At 41.0% G+C, this 17130-nt stretch overlaps 1 protein-coding gene across 1 annotated transcript; it reads right to left on the bottom strand.

The window, feature by feature from the left end:
• On the bottom strand, positions 1–12490 carry slc17a8 (solute carrier family 17 member 8; the record flags this gene model as incomplete). Its single annotated transcript, XM_079500920.1, has 12 exons — positions 1–674; positions 2479–2606; positions 2723–2833; positions 3101–3233; positions 3606–3755; positions 4495–4634; positions 6096–6182; positions 7287–7374; positions 7563–7677; positions 9136–9254; positions 10410–10662; positions 12390–12490. 12 exons carry the CDS (start codon positions 12488–12490, stop codon positions 333–335), a joined length of 1767 nt encoding a protein of 588 aa, XP_079357046.1. The 3' UTR covers positions 1–332.
• Between the last annotated feature and the right edge of the window lie 4640 nt (positions 12491–17130).

The following is a 17130-nucleotide window of genomic DNA, read 5'->3' on the forward strand; positions in this document are numbered from 1 at the left end:
AGATTAGGGATAGTGGACCTTATTTTTCCATTCGTTCTCAAGTTGTTTACTTTGGTTGCTCACTATTGTCCATTTGAATTCCAATTCCCATCCCAAATAGAACTCAGATTAGTTTTTTATTTCTTTGCATATAATTCTGAATGTTTGGCTGAACAGACCCATTCTGCATCAAGTAATCACATTAACATTAACAGACAAAACTCTATAAAATAATGCAAGACCGCTGTTCTCTTCTCAGATGGTCTCTGACAGTTCCACAGGCATACATTTTAACCCTTCAGCCATAACTCTAGGTTTGTGTGAAGGGGAAGTTCCTGGTCCTGTAGGCCTTATCACTGGTACTGGTCCTGGTACTGGTTCCCATTCGCACAATGCTGCTTCCCATCCTCCTCGTCTTGCATGGTCACTGCTTTGTTATTTTTCCAACCTTGTTTTCGTCCAGAAGAATTGTCCGACGTTCCGTATGTCTTCTTTTGTGCCATGATGCTCTCACTGCCGATCGCTGACTCTTCAGCGAGCTCATCGTCGTCAAGGATTCCACATTTATCCTCGCTTGTGGTTTCAGGGTCTGCCCATTCCTGTTCCTCTCCCGATGCAAAGATAGCATAGAAGATGACCCCTGAATAATGCACGCAGGAGGCGATCACAAACACATTCTGCCACTCTAGACGGGTCTGCATTGGGGAGAAGAATCGTAGTCAATGAGTCTACTGTTGTCACAGGCAAACAGTTTGTTTACTGACGCATACCAGATAACAGACGTACTTATGCTGTCATAATTTAATGAGAATGTATAACATGAAACATTTACAATGTTAACACTATAGCCTCTCGGACATGTGATATCGTCTGTGTAAGACTTTAAGGAGACAAGAACATCCAATTATCACATGTCCACACAAATAACTATAACTATATCATAACTATATCATTCACCACTGTTGTCATTATAGTTGTGGTGTGAACTCTGCCATACATTTATAGTTCTATGTGTGGATGGCCCTTGAGGGTCGAAAAGTCCCTCGATTGAGCAGAACTTCTGTGTGGGTGAATACACTGTTGGGTTGAATGATAACTGCTGTGAGGTTCAATTGTACACTGTCCCCTCAATGTATAAATAGTAAATACATACAAGGGGACTTATTTTGTGTTATCATATTTTGTGTGTACTGACAGTTTAAGGGGTTGATACCTGTATCAGTCCCTTGTCCCTTGAGGGTTTTGCTGGCTGTAAACTAAAACTTATATTTCGCCCGCCCAAAGAGGTCGTGCTTCTCCTTATACTCAAGAAAGTGGTTTGAACCGACCAACATTGACATCCTTAAAACACTGCACTCTCACTAAAAAGAAAAATATCAGACCCGTCTGATAGGGTGAGGGTTTGAGATAGGTTGTAGTTGTAGGACTAATGACTGGTCTAAACAATGACTAGTCTAAACCAAAAACTGTCTAAACTAAGTACTGCACCCGTCTGACTAGTGGGTGTCTGACTAGTGGGTGTCTGACTATTGGTTGTCGGCTCTCAGCTTCCCACTCTCAGCTTCCCAAACAGTGCAACACTTTCTCTCTCTGTTTCTAACTCAACAGCGCCACTTTAGCACCTGTTGGTACCCTAAACATACGGACATACAGCCATAGGGAGAGACATAAGGACGGACGGACATTGCTGTTCCTTGGAGTTGCTGCACCACTCAAAAAGAAGAAAAAAAAAAGAAAAGTTGACATATTGGCCTGGAGGAAAAGGTCACTCAAATGGTTAGGGTTTATCCTCTGAGGAGCATGAAAGCACTATGTTTCATGGCAATCTGCCTATTCCAGTTTGAGACACTGCATTAGAAATTCAAATAAGAATTTGTGCCGAAAGGCCAAATTATGCTTGCCACATGCACATAGATGTACAGTGACTGCGCTTGCACACAAAAACATGGTCGCTCTGTTTGAGAAGAGGCCAGCTACCTGCATCGGTATAAGTCATCCTATGAAAGACAACCCAATATACTCATTGGCTATCCATGGATTCCCACAGCTACAGGGACGCAGCAAATATAATCAGGCCTTCAGGCTGCCGCTAGAGAAAAGGCCATGATTGTGTTCACAAAAATCAGGGTTCATCCAAGTTGGAAATTAAATTCCATGGAAATCCTGCCAGTAGTTTTCGAGATATGTTGTTTGTGACTAAAGTGATATACAGACAGACAGACAGACAGACAGACAGACAGACAGACAGACAGACAGACAGACAGACAGACAGACAGACAGACAGACAGACAGACAGACAGACAGACAGACAGACTGACTGACTGACTTGACTGACTGACTGACTGACTGACTGACTGACTGACTGACTGACTGACTGACTGACTGACTGACTGACTGACTGACTGACTGACAGTTGACCAATTGATATTAATTGCCTTTCTTAGAGCCCTGCCACTAGCGAAAATAATATTGAGGTGATTGATGTATCATGCTATATACCTTGTGTTTGGTAAGGGCTCCAACAATCAGTGGGCACACCATTCCAGACAGTGTTCCTACACCATTGGAGATACCCATCAAGATGCTGGCATAACGTGGAGCAATATCCAGATGATTGACATTGAAACCTGTGAATACAGTGAGTGAGCAATCAGTCTATGGGGAAAAATGAATGGGGAATTATTTCCTGGGCCCGTCGTCGTCATGAAAGGGGGCGCGGGACTGCGCCGCTCTATTACTGTACCTGAGATGGCAAATCCACTGAAGCCAACAGCCAGAACCAGGAAGGTGATGGCCACCCCACGTGTGTGAGAGAACCCAACCACCAAAAGCAGAGTAGCCTCCATACCAAAGCCTGTGGGAAAACAGGGTTAGACAATATCACAGTCACTAAAAGGATCACTCTATTTTGGAATCAAGCAATGATACTCCAGCATGTTAAAGTTCCACTATGTAACTATTTAGCACATTATCTATTTAAATGGAAATCTCAGCCTTATTGCTCAAGTATCTCTTTCAAGTTGTTTTCCCATGTTTTATGCTGAAAATCTATTGTAACCACATTCATATGTACAACATGTATGGTACATCCAAATATTGTTGTTTTACTACGTTCACATACCTCCACAGTTCATGATTTTCCGCACATTTGTCGTAGACATAATGTTGTTAGTACGCAAGTAGTCTGCCAGCTGTCCTCCAAATGGCACGACGAGGGTCATCACCAAGTGAGGCACGGCAGACAGAAACCCCACCTGCAGGGGGGGGGACACATTTGTAAATAATGGGCTCCAGGAGGTTTGCCGCAAAATGAGTTTATATAGTATGAAAATCACTCACTTCAACCCAATATACATTGGCTATTTGAAAATAGACGATCTACAAGCTCACAACACATTGCGATGCGCTGTGAGCTTGCAGATCTGCTATTTTCCCCAAATCTTGAAAATGATGTGGAATATTTCATGAATATTATATTTGAATATATTTGAACAACATAAATCTTGTATCGGGTCCCTGGCACAAATATTTTCTGATGGGGGTCTGCGGCCAAATACACATTCATTTGGGGGTCCTTGACATCCGAGTCAAGAGTCAAGAGTTTGAAAAACAAGACTGAGTCCAACCTTCTCGATGGGGAGGCCAAAGACTTCCTCGAAATATGCTGGCTGGCTGATGAGGAGCAGGTAGAAGGTCCAGCTGCGGCAGAAGTTGGCCACGATGATGGCATACACAGGCATGGAGGTAAAGAAACGTTTCCATGGAGTCTTGAATTTCTGTTGTGGGAGAGAACCGGAATTGACACCATACTGTTTGAAGCACTCTAAACAAAATCTCTAGCCGTGTGTGTGTGTGTGTGTGTGTGTGTGTGTGTGTGTGTGTGTGTGTGTGTGTGTGTGTGTGTGTGTGTGTGTGTGTGTGTGTGTGTGTGTGTGTGTGTGTGTGTGTGTGTGTGTTTGCGTGCGTGCGTGCGTTTGTGCGTGCGTGCGTGCGTTTGTGCGTGCGTGCGTGCGTGCGTGCGTGCGTGGGCAATTGGGCATGTGTGTAATTCGATTCACGTTTCAGGCATTTGCCCGACACCCTTTTCCAGAGTGACTCACAGTGTAGGCGGGTGCTGGGTGGAGGTTCAAAGTCTTGCTCAAGGACACTTCAATGGGACACACTGACTGATTGAATGTGTGACCTTGTAGCGTTGGGAAAGTCTCTCTAATCATTATGCCTGCTACCGTGCCATGCAGCCAGAATGTGCATGTGCGTGTGCGTGTGCGTGTGCGTGTGTGTGTGCGTGCGTGTGCGTGTGTGTGTGTGTGTGTGTGTGTGTGTGTGTGTGTGTGTGTGTGTGTGTGTGTGTGTGTGTGTGTGTGTGTGCTAACCGCATGTGCTTACGTGCATGCGTGTGTGCGTGTCATGTGCATGCAATGCAAATCATTTCATTTATCACCCCAATATATAATATAATGGCATGAAATGATCGGCATTTGAATAGAGAATTATTATAATTATTATTGTACACACCTCAATGGCATTCAGTTGGTTGATGTCTCCAATGGCTGCCTCTATGTATTTCCTCTCCTCATCACTGATGGTAGGGTGGTCAGCTGGGCTTCCATATGCCAGCAACAGCCAAAAGGTATACCATATTATCCCAAAAACACCTTTTGATAAAAGCAATATAAAGTAACTAAACAAAAATGAGTAAATAATGTGTTAAATTCATTACTGTGGATGTACGGATATAGCTATCGTGATACCGAAGGCTTTGTCATCCATTACAGAGCAGGCTGAGGTAAGATAGATTCATTAAAATGGGTCCAGACCTTCTCTGAACCACAAGAATTTTAATTATTAAAACAATATGAACAAAGTATTAGTCACAGGACCCAGACAGGAAAATGTTCATTTACATCAATTAATCATGAGATAAGATCTCCTGAGAATGACCGCAGTCAGACACAGGCACCACAAAGTATGAGATTATGCAAGTACTAATCATTTTAATGAAGTTCAAAGGCAATTCAGTCGTCACTTAATGCTAATGTAGCATTGCGCGGAAGCGGGGATTGAACCCGGGGCTCCCACTCGCCAGACCAACGTGCAACCCACCGTGCCACTAGGGCTGAGCCCGATTGGCAGGGCTGTTGCGGGCTGGGTCTTGGCTGAGGGCTACACTAAGCACTGTTGCGGGCTGGGTCTTGGCTGAGGGCTACACTAAGCACAGGTGCAGGACAGCAATGTCCCATAAATCCCTCACTCCCTCGCATGACATTACAGCAGTTCTTTATGTCACCAAAGTGACACCTAGTGTATTCAATGGCCTGTTGCTCAACAGACAACATCGTACAGTGTACTCCAATGTGTTCCCTGATAACATAACTTGTATAAGTTATGTATAACTTGTATAACTTGTATATGTAGAAGGTGATACAAAATGTTAGTCCCTCCTCAAGATAACCTGATGAAGGTCTAACAGCCAGAAACGTTGTTATTCTCATTAAAAACAATCAATTGCATTTGAAAACAGTGTGTGGGAGTTCTTTCTTTCAATAAAAAACCCAAAGGTTTAGTGCAAAATCGGATTTTTATTTATTTATAAGATTATAAGAAAGCTTGCTATCTTATAAATACAAAATCTGATTTTACACAGATTTGAGTGGGCAGAGTCTCAGTTTATTTTTTCATATACTGTACTTCATTGTGACTCCAGCACCTCACCAGAAGTAGTGTAGTGTGTGTGTAGTGACTTTGTCAAATCTCACAATTACAAAAATAGCTAGAATAGCAGATCTACAAGGTCACAACGCACAACGACACAACGTTCATGCCTCCCAATGTATGAATGAATGGACTATTATAAAGCATTTTGAGTAAGCACTCTGTGCATAGAAAAGCTCTATAAAAATGCAATCCATTATTATTATTAATGACGTGTTTTGAACATTGAGCTATTTTCACTATACTGTATATGAAGTATACAACAGGGCTTAAGATTCAGCATTTGAATTTTACTGAATTCAAATTATTTTGCTCAAATTTATTTTGTTCTATGAATTGAATTGCCAAGTTGTTGAAATGTGCTATAAAAATAACTGTGCCTTGAATGTCCTTGTTAAACATACCATAGATGTAGAAGACAGAAGGCCATCCAACATCCTGTACCATAATTCCTGCTAAAGGCATGGCAATCACTGCTCCTGCATAAGATCCTGGAAACAGAAAGCGTCAAAAGTCAAAATTGTACAATATTTCATGTATTTATGATTGATTATTCGGTTAAAGGTCATACCTCTTTAACCGAATAATCAATCATAAATACATATATAAATACATATATTCACTTGAAATAAAACAAACATTATCTTCATGTAGTTTGCATGACCCTGTATTTAACATTCAATACTCGACAGAATAATATAGCATAATATGTGTCTATAATAACCATGTATCTATCCTAATGAAATTTTAAGTCTAAATGAATAAATGTTTTAAAAATGCACAATTTCAACTGTCCATGACATTGAAGGTGTTTTAATGTATATCTGATGTATTACTATTAATAATCAAATTTGTTTTGAATAGAGTGTGACACTGTATTTACTGTAGGTGAATATATAGGCAGAGCAGATGAGCAGTGCTCATGCAGAGCTTCATTCAGAGACAATGTCAAGAAGCTTTTGATAGTATAGGTTGCCACGGTACCAGTTGTAATGATAGTATAGGTTGCCACGGTACCAGTTGTAATGATAGTATAGGTTGCCACGGTACCAGTTGTAATGATAGTATAGGTTGCCACGGTACCAGTTGTAATGATAGTATAGGTTGCCACGGTACCAGTTGTAATGATAGTATAGGTTGCCACGGTACCAGTTGTAATGATAGTATAGGTTGCCACGGTACCAGTTGTAATGATAGTATAGGTTGCCACGGTACCAGTTGTAATGATAGTATAGGTTGCCACGGTACCAGTTGTAATGGCAGCATCAGCAAAACAAACAAATAAAGACGCGCTCTCCATAGTATGTGATTATATTCATAAATCATAATATTGTTTTTGTTTATCTAAAGTCCTAATAGTCCCTCATTTGAACCTTTTCCAGCTAGGAAAGTCAATTTGAAACAGTAAGTTCCTAAAACAATGTTGTTGTGTATTAAAAAAGAAAGAGAAAGGGCTCTAGCATCACCAATCATCATTGTTTTGGCAAATGATGTTTGTACAAAACATTTTTTACACACTGAGATTTTCACAATGCTTCAGGTGTCTTTACAATGTTGTTATTATTTTTGAAGAGACCAGCTGATACTTGACCCACCACAAAACGAGGTTGTGGCCAGTCGACTCCGTTCTAGAGGCGGTGCCCATTTTGCCCACATCCCATGGCATGCAGGATAGGTGACACCCTATCAGGTGAGAAGTACACACAAGAAAAAAGAAGATTTACTGAAAGGTTGACTTCCAAATTGGTCTAAATTCTATAGTATACAGCACAAACACAACTTCATTATCACTCTTCATCCCACAAGAGAAGTTTAACCATTGAAATCTTTGGAAAGGTGGAATGGAGTTGTGAATGTGTGCACCTTCTTACCTCCACTAAACCCTGCAGGATGCGGACAAACATGACACAACCGTAGTGCACTCTTGCTGCTGATGGGATGAACATATTCAGAATTGACGTCAGGAAAATGGCTGCACCAAACACTCTGTAGAGATACAACATGGTTGTGTGATCACTCAGAGACAATTCAACGTGAAGAGGAACACATTAATAAACAACTTTAATCTTTATAGCCTTAGTTGAGCCCTCAAAGCTCAAGTGCAAAACTATTGTTAACAGTGCAGTATAGTTCAACATTTTGCTTGGAGGTGCACCCCATAGAGGCATCTCGATATGCATTTCAAATTTGGAGTTGATTGGATATTGCGTCCATGATATATGGCGTTTCTTGACTAAATATTACAGGCAAACAGTATGGAAAAAGCTGTTTGATGCTCATTATCACATGACTCCCAAGACCATGTGTAACTGTTTCTTAAACAGTGTCAAACAGTGACTGGCACCCTGGGTCTAAGTTTCACTACCAAACTATATTGTCAGACCTTATAACCTGTGTCATATGAGAACAAATCCACAGTATGTCTGCACTGCTGCAATCTCCTAGAGCTGGATCATGTGTTTTTGTGTCCTATATTGCCAGACAGTAGCTCAAAATGGCTGCAGTCCAAGGCACGAGGCAGTCAACCTTATAATTAGACAGATCTCATGCTTGTGCTTTTGATCGGCCTGAGATAAAGACACATAAAGACACACATTTCTGCTTTTCTTAGCACCTATTCCATTTCCCCCATATGCAACCCCCTTCCCCATCCTGCTCTTTTTCCAAAACGGTGTGTAAGTGACACTTGTAATATTCCAGTGTCTGGTGTTTCAGGCAGAAATCAGAGGCAGGATCTTTCATTATTAACTCTGTCAGTGGCGTGTCCTCTTTTCCTGCGAAGCTTTTATTACAGGACTGGTATCGGTACCATCAGCACTGCTCACCACCACACCACACCACGCAATTTTAACCCTTTAACCACATGACTTGAGGACGCACTCCTCTCACGTCCCATATAGCTGTATCCATGCCTAGTTCAATCGCACCTCTCGTAATGAGATGTTTTAATGCCAAGGTTCCTCATGCACCTTTCTCTTAGCCTGATTATCAGACTGTAGCTTTCTTGAGACTCAGTCCACTCAGAGAGTGGGCGGGGTCTTTGGGCTGGATCCAGGCTACCTTTCTCTGTCAACGGCCCAACTTCCTGGAATGAGCTTCAAAGTTATTTTGCTCCATGCCGCATCATTTGGTCAGTTCAGAGTTATTTATTCAGAGGTATATCAAGTAATTTTGTTTTAGTTGACTTGTTTTGTGTACTGTTTAAGTTCTTTATTTTGTAATTGTACCCTGATTTACATTCCTTGTCAATCTGTAATGGATTCAATATTGTGTCTATTATTGTAACCTCAGCCACATTGAAAATGAGGGCTTGCCCCTGTACTCCTGAGTTTAAATAAAGATGATGATGATGAATGTGGCTGTGTAGCACTGCTTCTGACATAGGTCTCACATAAATTGATCTCACACTAATCCTCAATACATGGAAAGAGAAGTGTGTGTTACCTGTTAGCAGCCAGCTTGTTGGAGATGAAACCTCCAGGAATTTGAGTGACAATGTAACCCCAGAAGAATGAGCCATGGATCAGCCCCACTGTCTCTGGGTCCCAGTTGAACTGGGCCATCTGGTTGGGATGGAGGAAAACCATTCAGACAACATGTCTGCGGGAGTGTGAGTGTTATTATAGCTTTACATTTAATTTGATACTATTTTCTACTACATTTTTATCCCTCGATTTTGTAACCCATGTTTTCACCCCTGTGCCAATTATCTAATGTGATCCTGGGCTCTCTACACACCCTCTGCCAACCTAGTCCCCATATAAGGGGGACATGGGGAGAGCAACGGACTTGAACTCATGCTTCCTTCCTGCCTGAGTGTCCAAGTTGCTCCTTTACACGTGACAGGGGGAGTTTCCCTGGTTGGACGTAGCGCGTGGAAGGAACACGTTTTATTCCAACCAGTTCCTTTCCCCTCCATCAGGCGCCCCGGCTGGCCAGGGGGAGGCAGTTTGTTTAGAGACCAGGATTACTGCATGTTTTTGTGAGGGTACCTACCCTAGGGGACACGGGGAGAACATGCAAACTCCGCACAGAAAGGCCCTTTCGCCAACCCCGCCTCGGGTATGGGCACTGATGACGCGGAGGAGGAAACGCACACCCAGCACCCACAGCGCCCCGAGCGGGAATCGAACCTACTTTACTATACTACTTTCTATGAAACACCCATTATAAACAACTTATAATTCATTATAATCAGCTTTAACACTGTATGATTATAGTTATAAGCAGTCATCATAATGCATTAACAATAGTCATAACACATAAAGCATTTTAATGACTTATAACTTCAAGTATGATAATACTTAATAATTGACACTTACAGACCTTGTTTTATCCCCCAGAATCATAGTGTAATATAACTGTCATAGTTGTGTTACATTATAATAGGCCTAATGTTCTAATTAATTATATTCACTGTTATAAATAATGAATTAGTGAGATTATATATTACACATGGACTTCATAGAAAGTGTTACCTGGATGTTCATTAATCCTCAAACCACATCAAACCATTAATATCACAGATGTACAGCATACTGACTTTTCAATGAGATAATGAACTTGGAGATTGGCTATTTTATCCTGTTATAATCAATTAAAGTATAGTATAATCATTAGGATCAATTGTACTTATAATATATGGATGCAAAGCACAATCCTAACAACTCATGAGTTGTATAATCTATAGTATTAATTCATCCTTGACTGTAGCCTACCTGGACGACTGGAGTTCCATTGATATAGACAGTATTGTTGTTCACCATCTCCACAATGGCAACACCTAGGTTACAACGTATGCCAAAAGAAATGCAGAAACCCAGGCCACTGAGCATAGCAATGATGTACCGCTTGGGCAGGCCCCCACAGCCACAGTCAAACAAGGGGACTTTTCGAGGTGGTCGAGCCACAGGCTGCCCATCCTCTGTCAGTTCAAAGTCCTCCTCCTCTGCATTCGCACCATCTATGTTCCTACGGTGGAAACATGACAAACAATCGAACTGAGGGAATAAGATATTGTGATTTGGTTGATAATATGCATTTTAATATTCATTCTTTACTTTCCGCAGGTTGAACTTATGTTAGCTTCATTGCAAATCATTGACCTTGCATTCGATATGCGTTTAAGGAATCGTCATAAAATCGTGTACGTTTGTGTTTGTGTCTTTTGGGTTCACCTTTTGAATAAATATTTGTGGGAAAACTGAGTGTCTTCCTGTTTGCAAAAGGTGAAACTGGCTGCAGCAATAGCCTTAAAGGTTGTAGCACATCAATCTTTATGTTGCTCTCAACTCTGTGCACACCTGTTCCATTAAGAGACTTTCTCCACCCTCATTCCCCAGCATTCATGGATGCTTTCATCTGTGTGCATCAGATTTACACCTAAGATTTACACCTCATATCCAGGAAAACCTCATGGGAGAAATTTGTTTTGAAAAAGGGCTCACACACTGAAAACTGAACATCCTTAGATGAAAGAAATCCTTAGACCATCATCAACAGTGTTAAAGGACATTTTTTGAGGGGTGCTAGCCCCTCCTATATTCAGCTATTAGTGTAGATCTTCGTACTTACACAAACATAAAATTCCCATTGACAATGAATGGAGAATTTACGTCATATGTGTCTGCAGAGCAAATCGGCTATTTTCGTCCTACACAAACACTAAATTCCCATTGACAATGAATGGAGAATTTACATCAGTGTCTGAGCAAATAGACATGTTACGTCATAATGATGTACGATGACAAGAACGCCCTTCACACGCGTGTGATTTTTTACATCCAAAGAGCCTCAATGTTCATTTTTCAGTGTGTGAGCCTTTTTGTTGTTCATGGACTTTCATGCATGGTCTCTCACACCTTTATTTATTTAAGTATGTATTTTGTGTAACAATAATAAACATGTCCTTGTGAGGCATATCTGTGTTGTGGCATTTGATAAATAATAAATGACAAATAATTCTAATAGTTAGACATTAACATCTCTTTTTTTTTTTACATTACATTTTTAATGTCACTTTTAGATGAATCTGTGAAACATTACAATGTATTGGACGTAATGGAGACAAATGTATGTTAAATATTTTCCTCATTAATGTGCATGGCACTGTTGGTACATACTGTAGACTCACTTGAAAAATGAAAAATATCACTTAACAGGAAATTGTGTACTTATAGTGCTTTATCTCTCTAATGACAACAATGTGTGGAGGCTCCACCTTCCGTTTTGAAATATGTATCAGATATGAAATATGGATCAGTGTCTTAAAATAAATTCTGAGATTACATCACTGGCAAGCAAAAGAAATCAAATATTTATTTATCTTCGGGATCTCTGAGAACAGAACACATTGAGCTTAATGTGCTTGCTACAAGGCTCTCCGGGTCCCTCTGGCAGCTAATGTTTGAGCTCTCTTAGTGTGGCATTCTTTCGTATATATATATATATATATATATATATATATATATCTGCTACAGTTATAATGACCAATTATGAAAGAAAATGATAAAAAGTGAATTGTTTAAACAAAATATCAGGTTCAGTCTATTCATCAGTATTTAGAAGTGAGACATTCACACCAAGCTTGAACACAGTAAGAGCAAAGTGTTAATTTATCCATATGTAACTCCCAGAATTAAATGAACACTCAGGACTCTAGTGTATGCTCTTCCAATCCCATATTAAAACAAACTCACCTTTGAAGGTTTCCAAGGGAGTCACTAACTGTGTTCTTCGCCGCCTCCTTTCCAGGCTTTAGCACCTTCTCCTTCAGCCCTGCTAACCCTCCAAAAGGCATTGTCCTCTTCTACTCTGCTTTCTGCTGCTGTTTATATCACAACAGTGTCTTTCTATACCTTACTGGAAATGCTTTGTTCTGAGAAAGAAAAGGAGAAAGAAATCCACTAGATGCTGTTCCTCATCCTTCCTAAGTTTTGGGCACTGGGTGGCTGGCTCCACCTTTCAGTGGTTTCCGAGGGGTCCCTCGGATGTGAGTTGGGCTTCTTCTCTGCACTCCCCTTTGCTGCGACTAAAGGAGTCTGTCAGGAGGTGAGGAGGAAGATGAGCTGAGCGGGGAGTAGATGCAGATGGTGTTAACGGTCAGTTGTATCAGTATTCCTCTGTGTCAAAGGAACCATGCAGGTAGAGCCTGGAGGTGGAGCTTGTGTTACCTCCCTATAGGATCCAGTGGAGAGACTCCAAAATGTGAACCAAAGGAAATTAAAGTGTAGAATCCAGCTTTTAGTGTCTATAGGTGTTGTAAACTTTTTCTTGCAGCTGAACTGAATTGACCACTCTCCTTTCCATCTCATAGCTCCTCTATTCTTGGTGAGGCATCTATGGGGGACTTGCGATCCAGAGCCCAGCCCCTTAGTTTAACCCTCATCATCTCTCCAGCAGCACTACAACCGGTTAGGTTAATCTGAAACCAGCCCAGATGATGAATTATTAAATATTGACGAGCTCAACAAGTCGCATTGAAGAGAGAAGGGAGGGAGCTGGATTGCTGTGGTGTTACATGCGAGCAATTGAAACCCCAGACACAGCCATCAAGTTCCAGGTGCATGCTCACATTCATTAGCCGCCTCTGCACACTGGCAACAATGGCTCCAATTCCTATAGTTAGTGAATCGTAACTGCTCACATAGCACTGCATATTGTATAGACTTATCACAGCTATAATTTCTCCTGTATGAGTATTATTGTATAGTATTGTATATTTGTCTATCATTCAATGTTTTCAATAAATTGAGTACAAAAGGACCCCAACAAATCCTATTAGCAGACCTTGTATTGTACTGGCTGTACTTCCCTGTGCTTGTCCATGCAAACTGCTAATGAAGTATTCAATCAATCAAATAAAAAATAAAAATCAAATCAAATCAATCAATCAATCAATCAATGAAATAGTGTTTCCCTAACTACATTTTTCCATTTTTAATTATTAGTGTGAAAAAACCATCATCTTCATGGCCAGGCAGATCATCAAACATGCAGTGGTTTGAGAAATCCAGATTAGATTGATGTCTTTATTATCCACAAGGGGAAATTGTTTTGCTCAGGTCAATGCACACATTCAGGACAATACATAAATATACAAATACAATAAAACACCCAGCAAAGTACCATATATTGAGATTTACTCTCATAGGCTACCATAGGAGAGATAACAGGCAAACGTTGAAAAAAAACAAAAAAAACAATTCTTCTACATCTCTAATTGTGTAGACTTCTTGTAAATTAAGCAATGCAGATGTTTAACAATAATTGAACTTTTGAGAAACCAAATGGACCCGTCATTTTACGAGTTAAATATCTAATAATAGTCCATTTGGTTAACATTTGGTCATTTTATTAGCTGATGGGGACCACCTGGAACCCCCTCAAGGACCACTGGTGGTCCACGGACCACTGGTTGAAAACCACTGACCTATAGTAACAGGAAATTAACAGGGACTGGCTTTCTTTATTTCTGTACCAATGGAGCTCATAAGGCAGCATATATGATAACATTACCCTGCATACAGAATGTGCATGTAAAATGTATGAACTTGCTTTTGGGAGCATTCATGTTAATGCTATTGATCAGATTACTTAAAATTGCAATAGTCCTTGCAACACAAAGTCTTGGATATTGGTACATCGTATTATGAATAAATATCAAATACCCATATGTATATTATACACAAGCACTAATTGTTGTCTCCACCAGGCCGAAGGCATGGGGAGAGAGTATATGTTTTGCACTCCGTCCGTGTGTGTGTGTGAGTCTGTGTGTCCGGCCATCCGTCTGTGTACAGCTAATCTCCGGCACCGTTAACCCGGTGCCAAATTTTGCACACACTCCTTGGATGCGATGAACCTCTGCCCCAAAATTTCCAGATGGCCTGTTATAGCGCCACCAGGAGGCAGAGTTTTGAAAAACACATTATTTTACATTACTCCTCCAGATTCTGTCCAAAAATCCCGCAAATCGTTACACACTATCTCTAAAGTAATGTGTTCAAGATGGATCTGTCCGATATTTCATATTCCATCCTAATTGGCTAACATTGGCTTTCAAAGTTTGCAGGATTGGCCCGTTTTGAACAAAAAGCCTCAAATCATGAACGCAGCATGCAATTTCGGCCTGGTGGAGACAATAAGAATAGGAATATGGAATATATTGGCAGATCAGATGTGAGCAATGTGAACAGGAATGGAAGTGTCGACTTGGTCCTACCGTCCTATGCTATGAGATAAGACAGCACATACTACTAGTACGGTATATCGTGCGTGCACACACAGCCCCACACACACACACACACACACACGCACACCCACACACACACACACACACACACACACACACACACACACACACACACACACACACACACACAAACGGAGCAGTTTAAGGATTAGGTATCTTTGACCAAGTGTTGCACAAGTCCACTTAACAATTTGTATTACAAATTAAACTTAGTTATACAACAAATACAACATATACGTACTAATTCCACAAAATTGGTACTCATAAAAGCTGCTCAAAAACATCTCTTCCAGATACTGTATAAATATGCACCTATTAAACAGTGTCCAAGCAGTAATAAACAGTGTATAAGCCACTGCTTGTCTTATCCTATACTGTTTCTGAAGCCTTGGCTACCATCTAGTGTTTAAAATGGAGTACTGAGTGAAATATGCATGTTTCTGACAATGTTCAACTTGTCAGAATCAGCTTTATTGTCACATCACAGATTTACAAAGTAAAAGAAAACAATTCCATAGAAAAGAAGGGGAAGAAGAGAGTGGCGGGCAAGGGGGAAAGGAGATCAAGAAAAAGAAACAAAGTAAAAAATGTGCACATAAACCTGAGAAAAGGTATAAAAGGTATAAAATGTTCTACATAATAGGCTGACACTGGTATAATCCACAAGTAGGTCCATGAGATAGAGCAAATACAAAATGTCAAGTCCTTTGTCCCTGTTAGTCATTAGTCCACAGGTAGGTTCAAGGAGGAAGAGCAAGGTCTGAGACCATGCCTGTCATCAAACTGCTGTACAAGGCTTGTGTCTTGTTCAGCCATGCAACCATTTAGATATTATGAATTAAGCTACTTTTTGTCTCTAGGAAATGACACTCAGCTAACAGGGAACAAACACTATAGGCGGTGGAATCATCAGCTACCCAACATGTACCCCCCAGACACAACTATGACAAAGCAACTAACAAGAGTGGGTCACAACTCCTAGCTCTGGCGCTCACTGGGTCTGTACATAGTTGTTAATTTACATGTACTTGTACATATACAGCTCATCATCCATTAGCAACAGCACTGCAGATTACTCATCACTGACATCAGCCATTCCACTTTTCTCTCAGAACATTCACAGTCAGCCCACTGCATCTGAAAAAGACACCCAACCATGAATAATATTAAAGCCAAACAAACTACACACTATTAGAATGTGCTACAAATGGAATAGGAACATATAATAATCCACCACTCCTGAATTAAGTGCCTGGTGCTGGGAGTCTTGTGCAACGCACAGGTCCTGGGCCTGGTGAGAGCAGGAGTGGACCTGGTGAGACGTAGGAGGGGCCCGGACAGGAGCCAACCACAGAGCCTAGTCCTGATGACCTTGGGATACATCACTGAGGATGTTTTTTAGTTATAGCGTAGAATCAATCCAAAATGCTATTAGGCAACAACAAGTCCAATCACTTCTAGATCAGGCTGTGCTACGGCCTGGTATATGGAAAATGCCAGAGAAAGAGTGCAAGTGCATAATGGGAGGTGAACTTCCCACGCTCCAGCTACTGTACAAGAAGTGTGTAGTCAAAGCTCAGAGCATCATCAGGCACTATACCAGGTCCCCAGCCACAAATGGTTCATCATATCCCTACAACGACCACGGCCAGGCAAGGAGGCCCATGGCTATGCTGCAAGGACATCACCACCAGGTTCATGAACAGCTTCCACCTGGTTACCATTAGACTGCTGAACAAGGCATGATCACCGACTGCCATCAAGCTGGACATGGACTTTTGGGCTTGGACCTCATGGACCTACCTGTGGATTATAACAGTGACAGTTACCTTATGTTGACTATAGTGGTCGACATGCACTGACACTCTGCACATTAATACTATATGTACAATGCGCTGATTTTTGAGTGGTGCAGCCACTCCAAGGAACAGCAATGTCCCGTGTTATTATTCTCACAATACCGTTGATAGCATACATACATATATATGTCCTATGTTTTACCTGCAGGTAGCAGGTAAAACATACGTTGTTTTTATTGATCTATTTCTCTTCCCCTGGCTCCCCATCTTCTTCTTCCCTCTCTCTCTTCTGGAAATAACAAAAACAGTTGCACAAAAGAAAAAAGAATCACCGGCTGTTTATGCCTGTAAATCTGACAATAAAGTTTTGAATAAAGATTCTGACCA

The sequence above is a fragment of the Electrona antarctica genome (genome assembly GCF_951216825.1).
Source record: "Electrona antarctica genome assembly, chromosome: 5".
Taxonomy (NCBI): domain Eukaryota; kingdom Metazoa; phylum Chordata; class Actinopteri; order Myctophiformes; family Myctophidae; genus Electrona; species Electrona antarctica.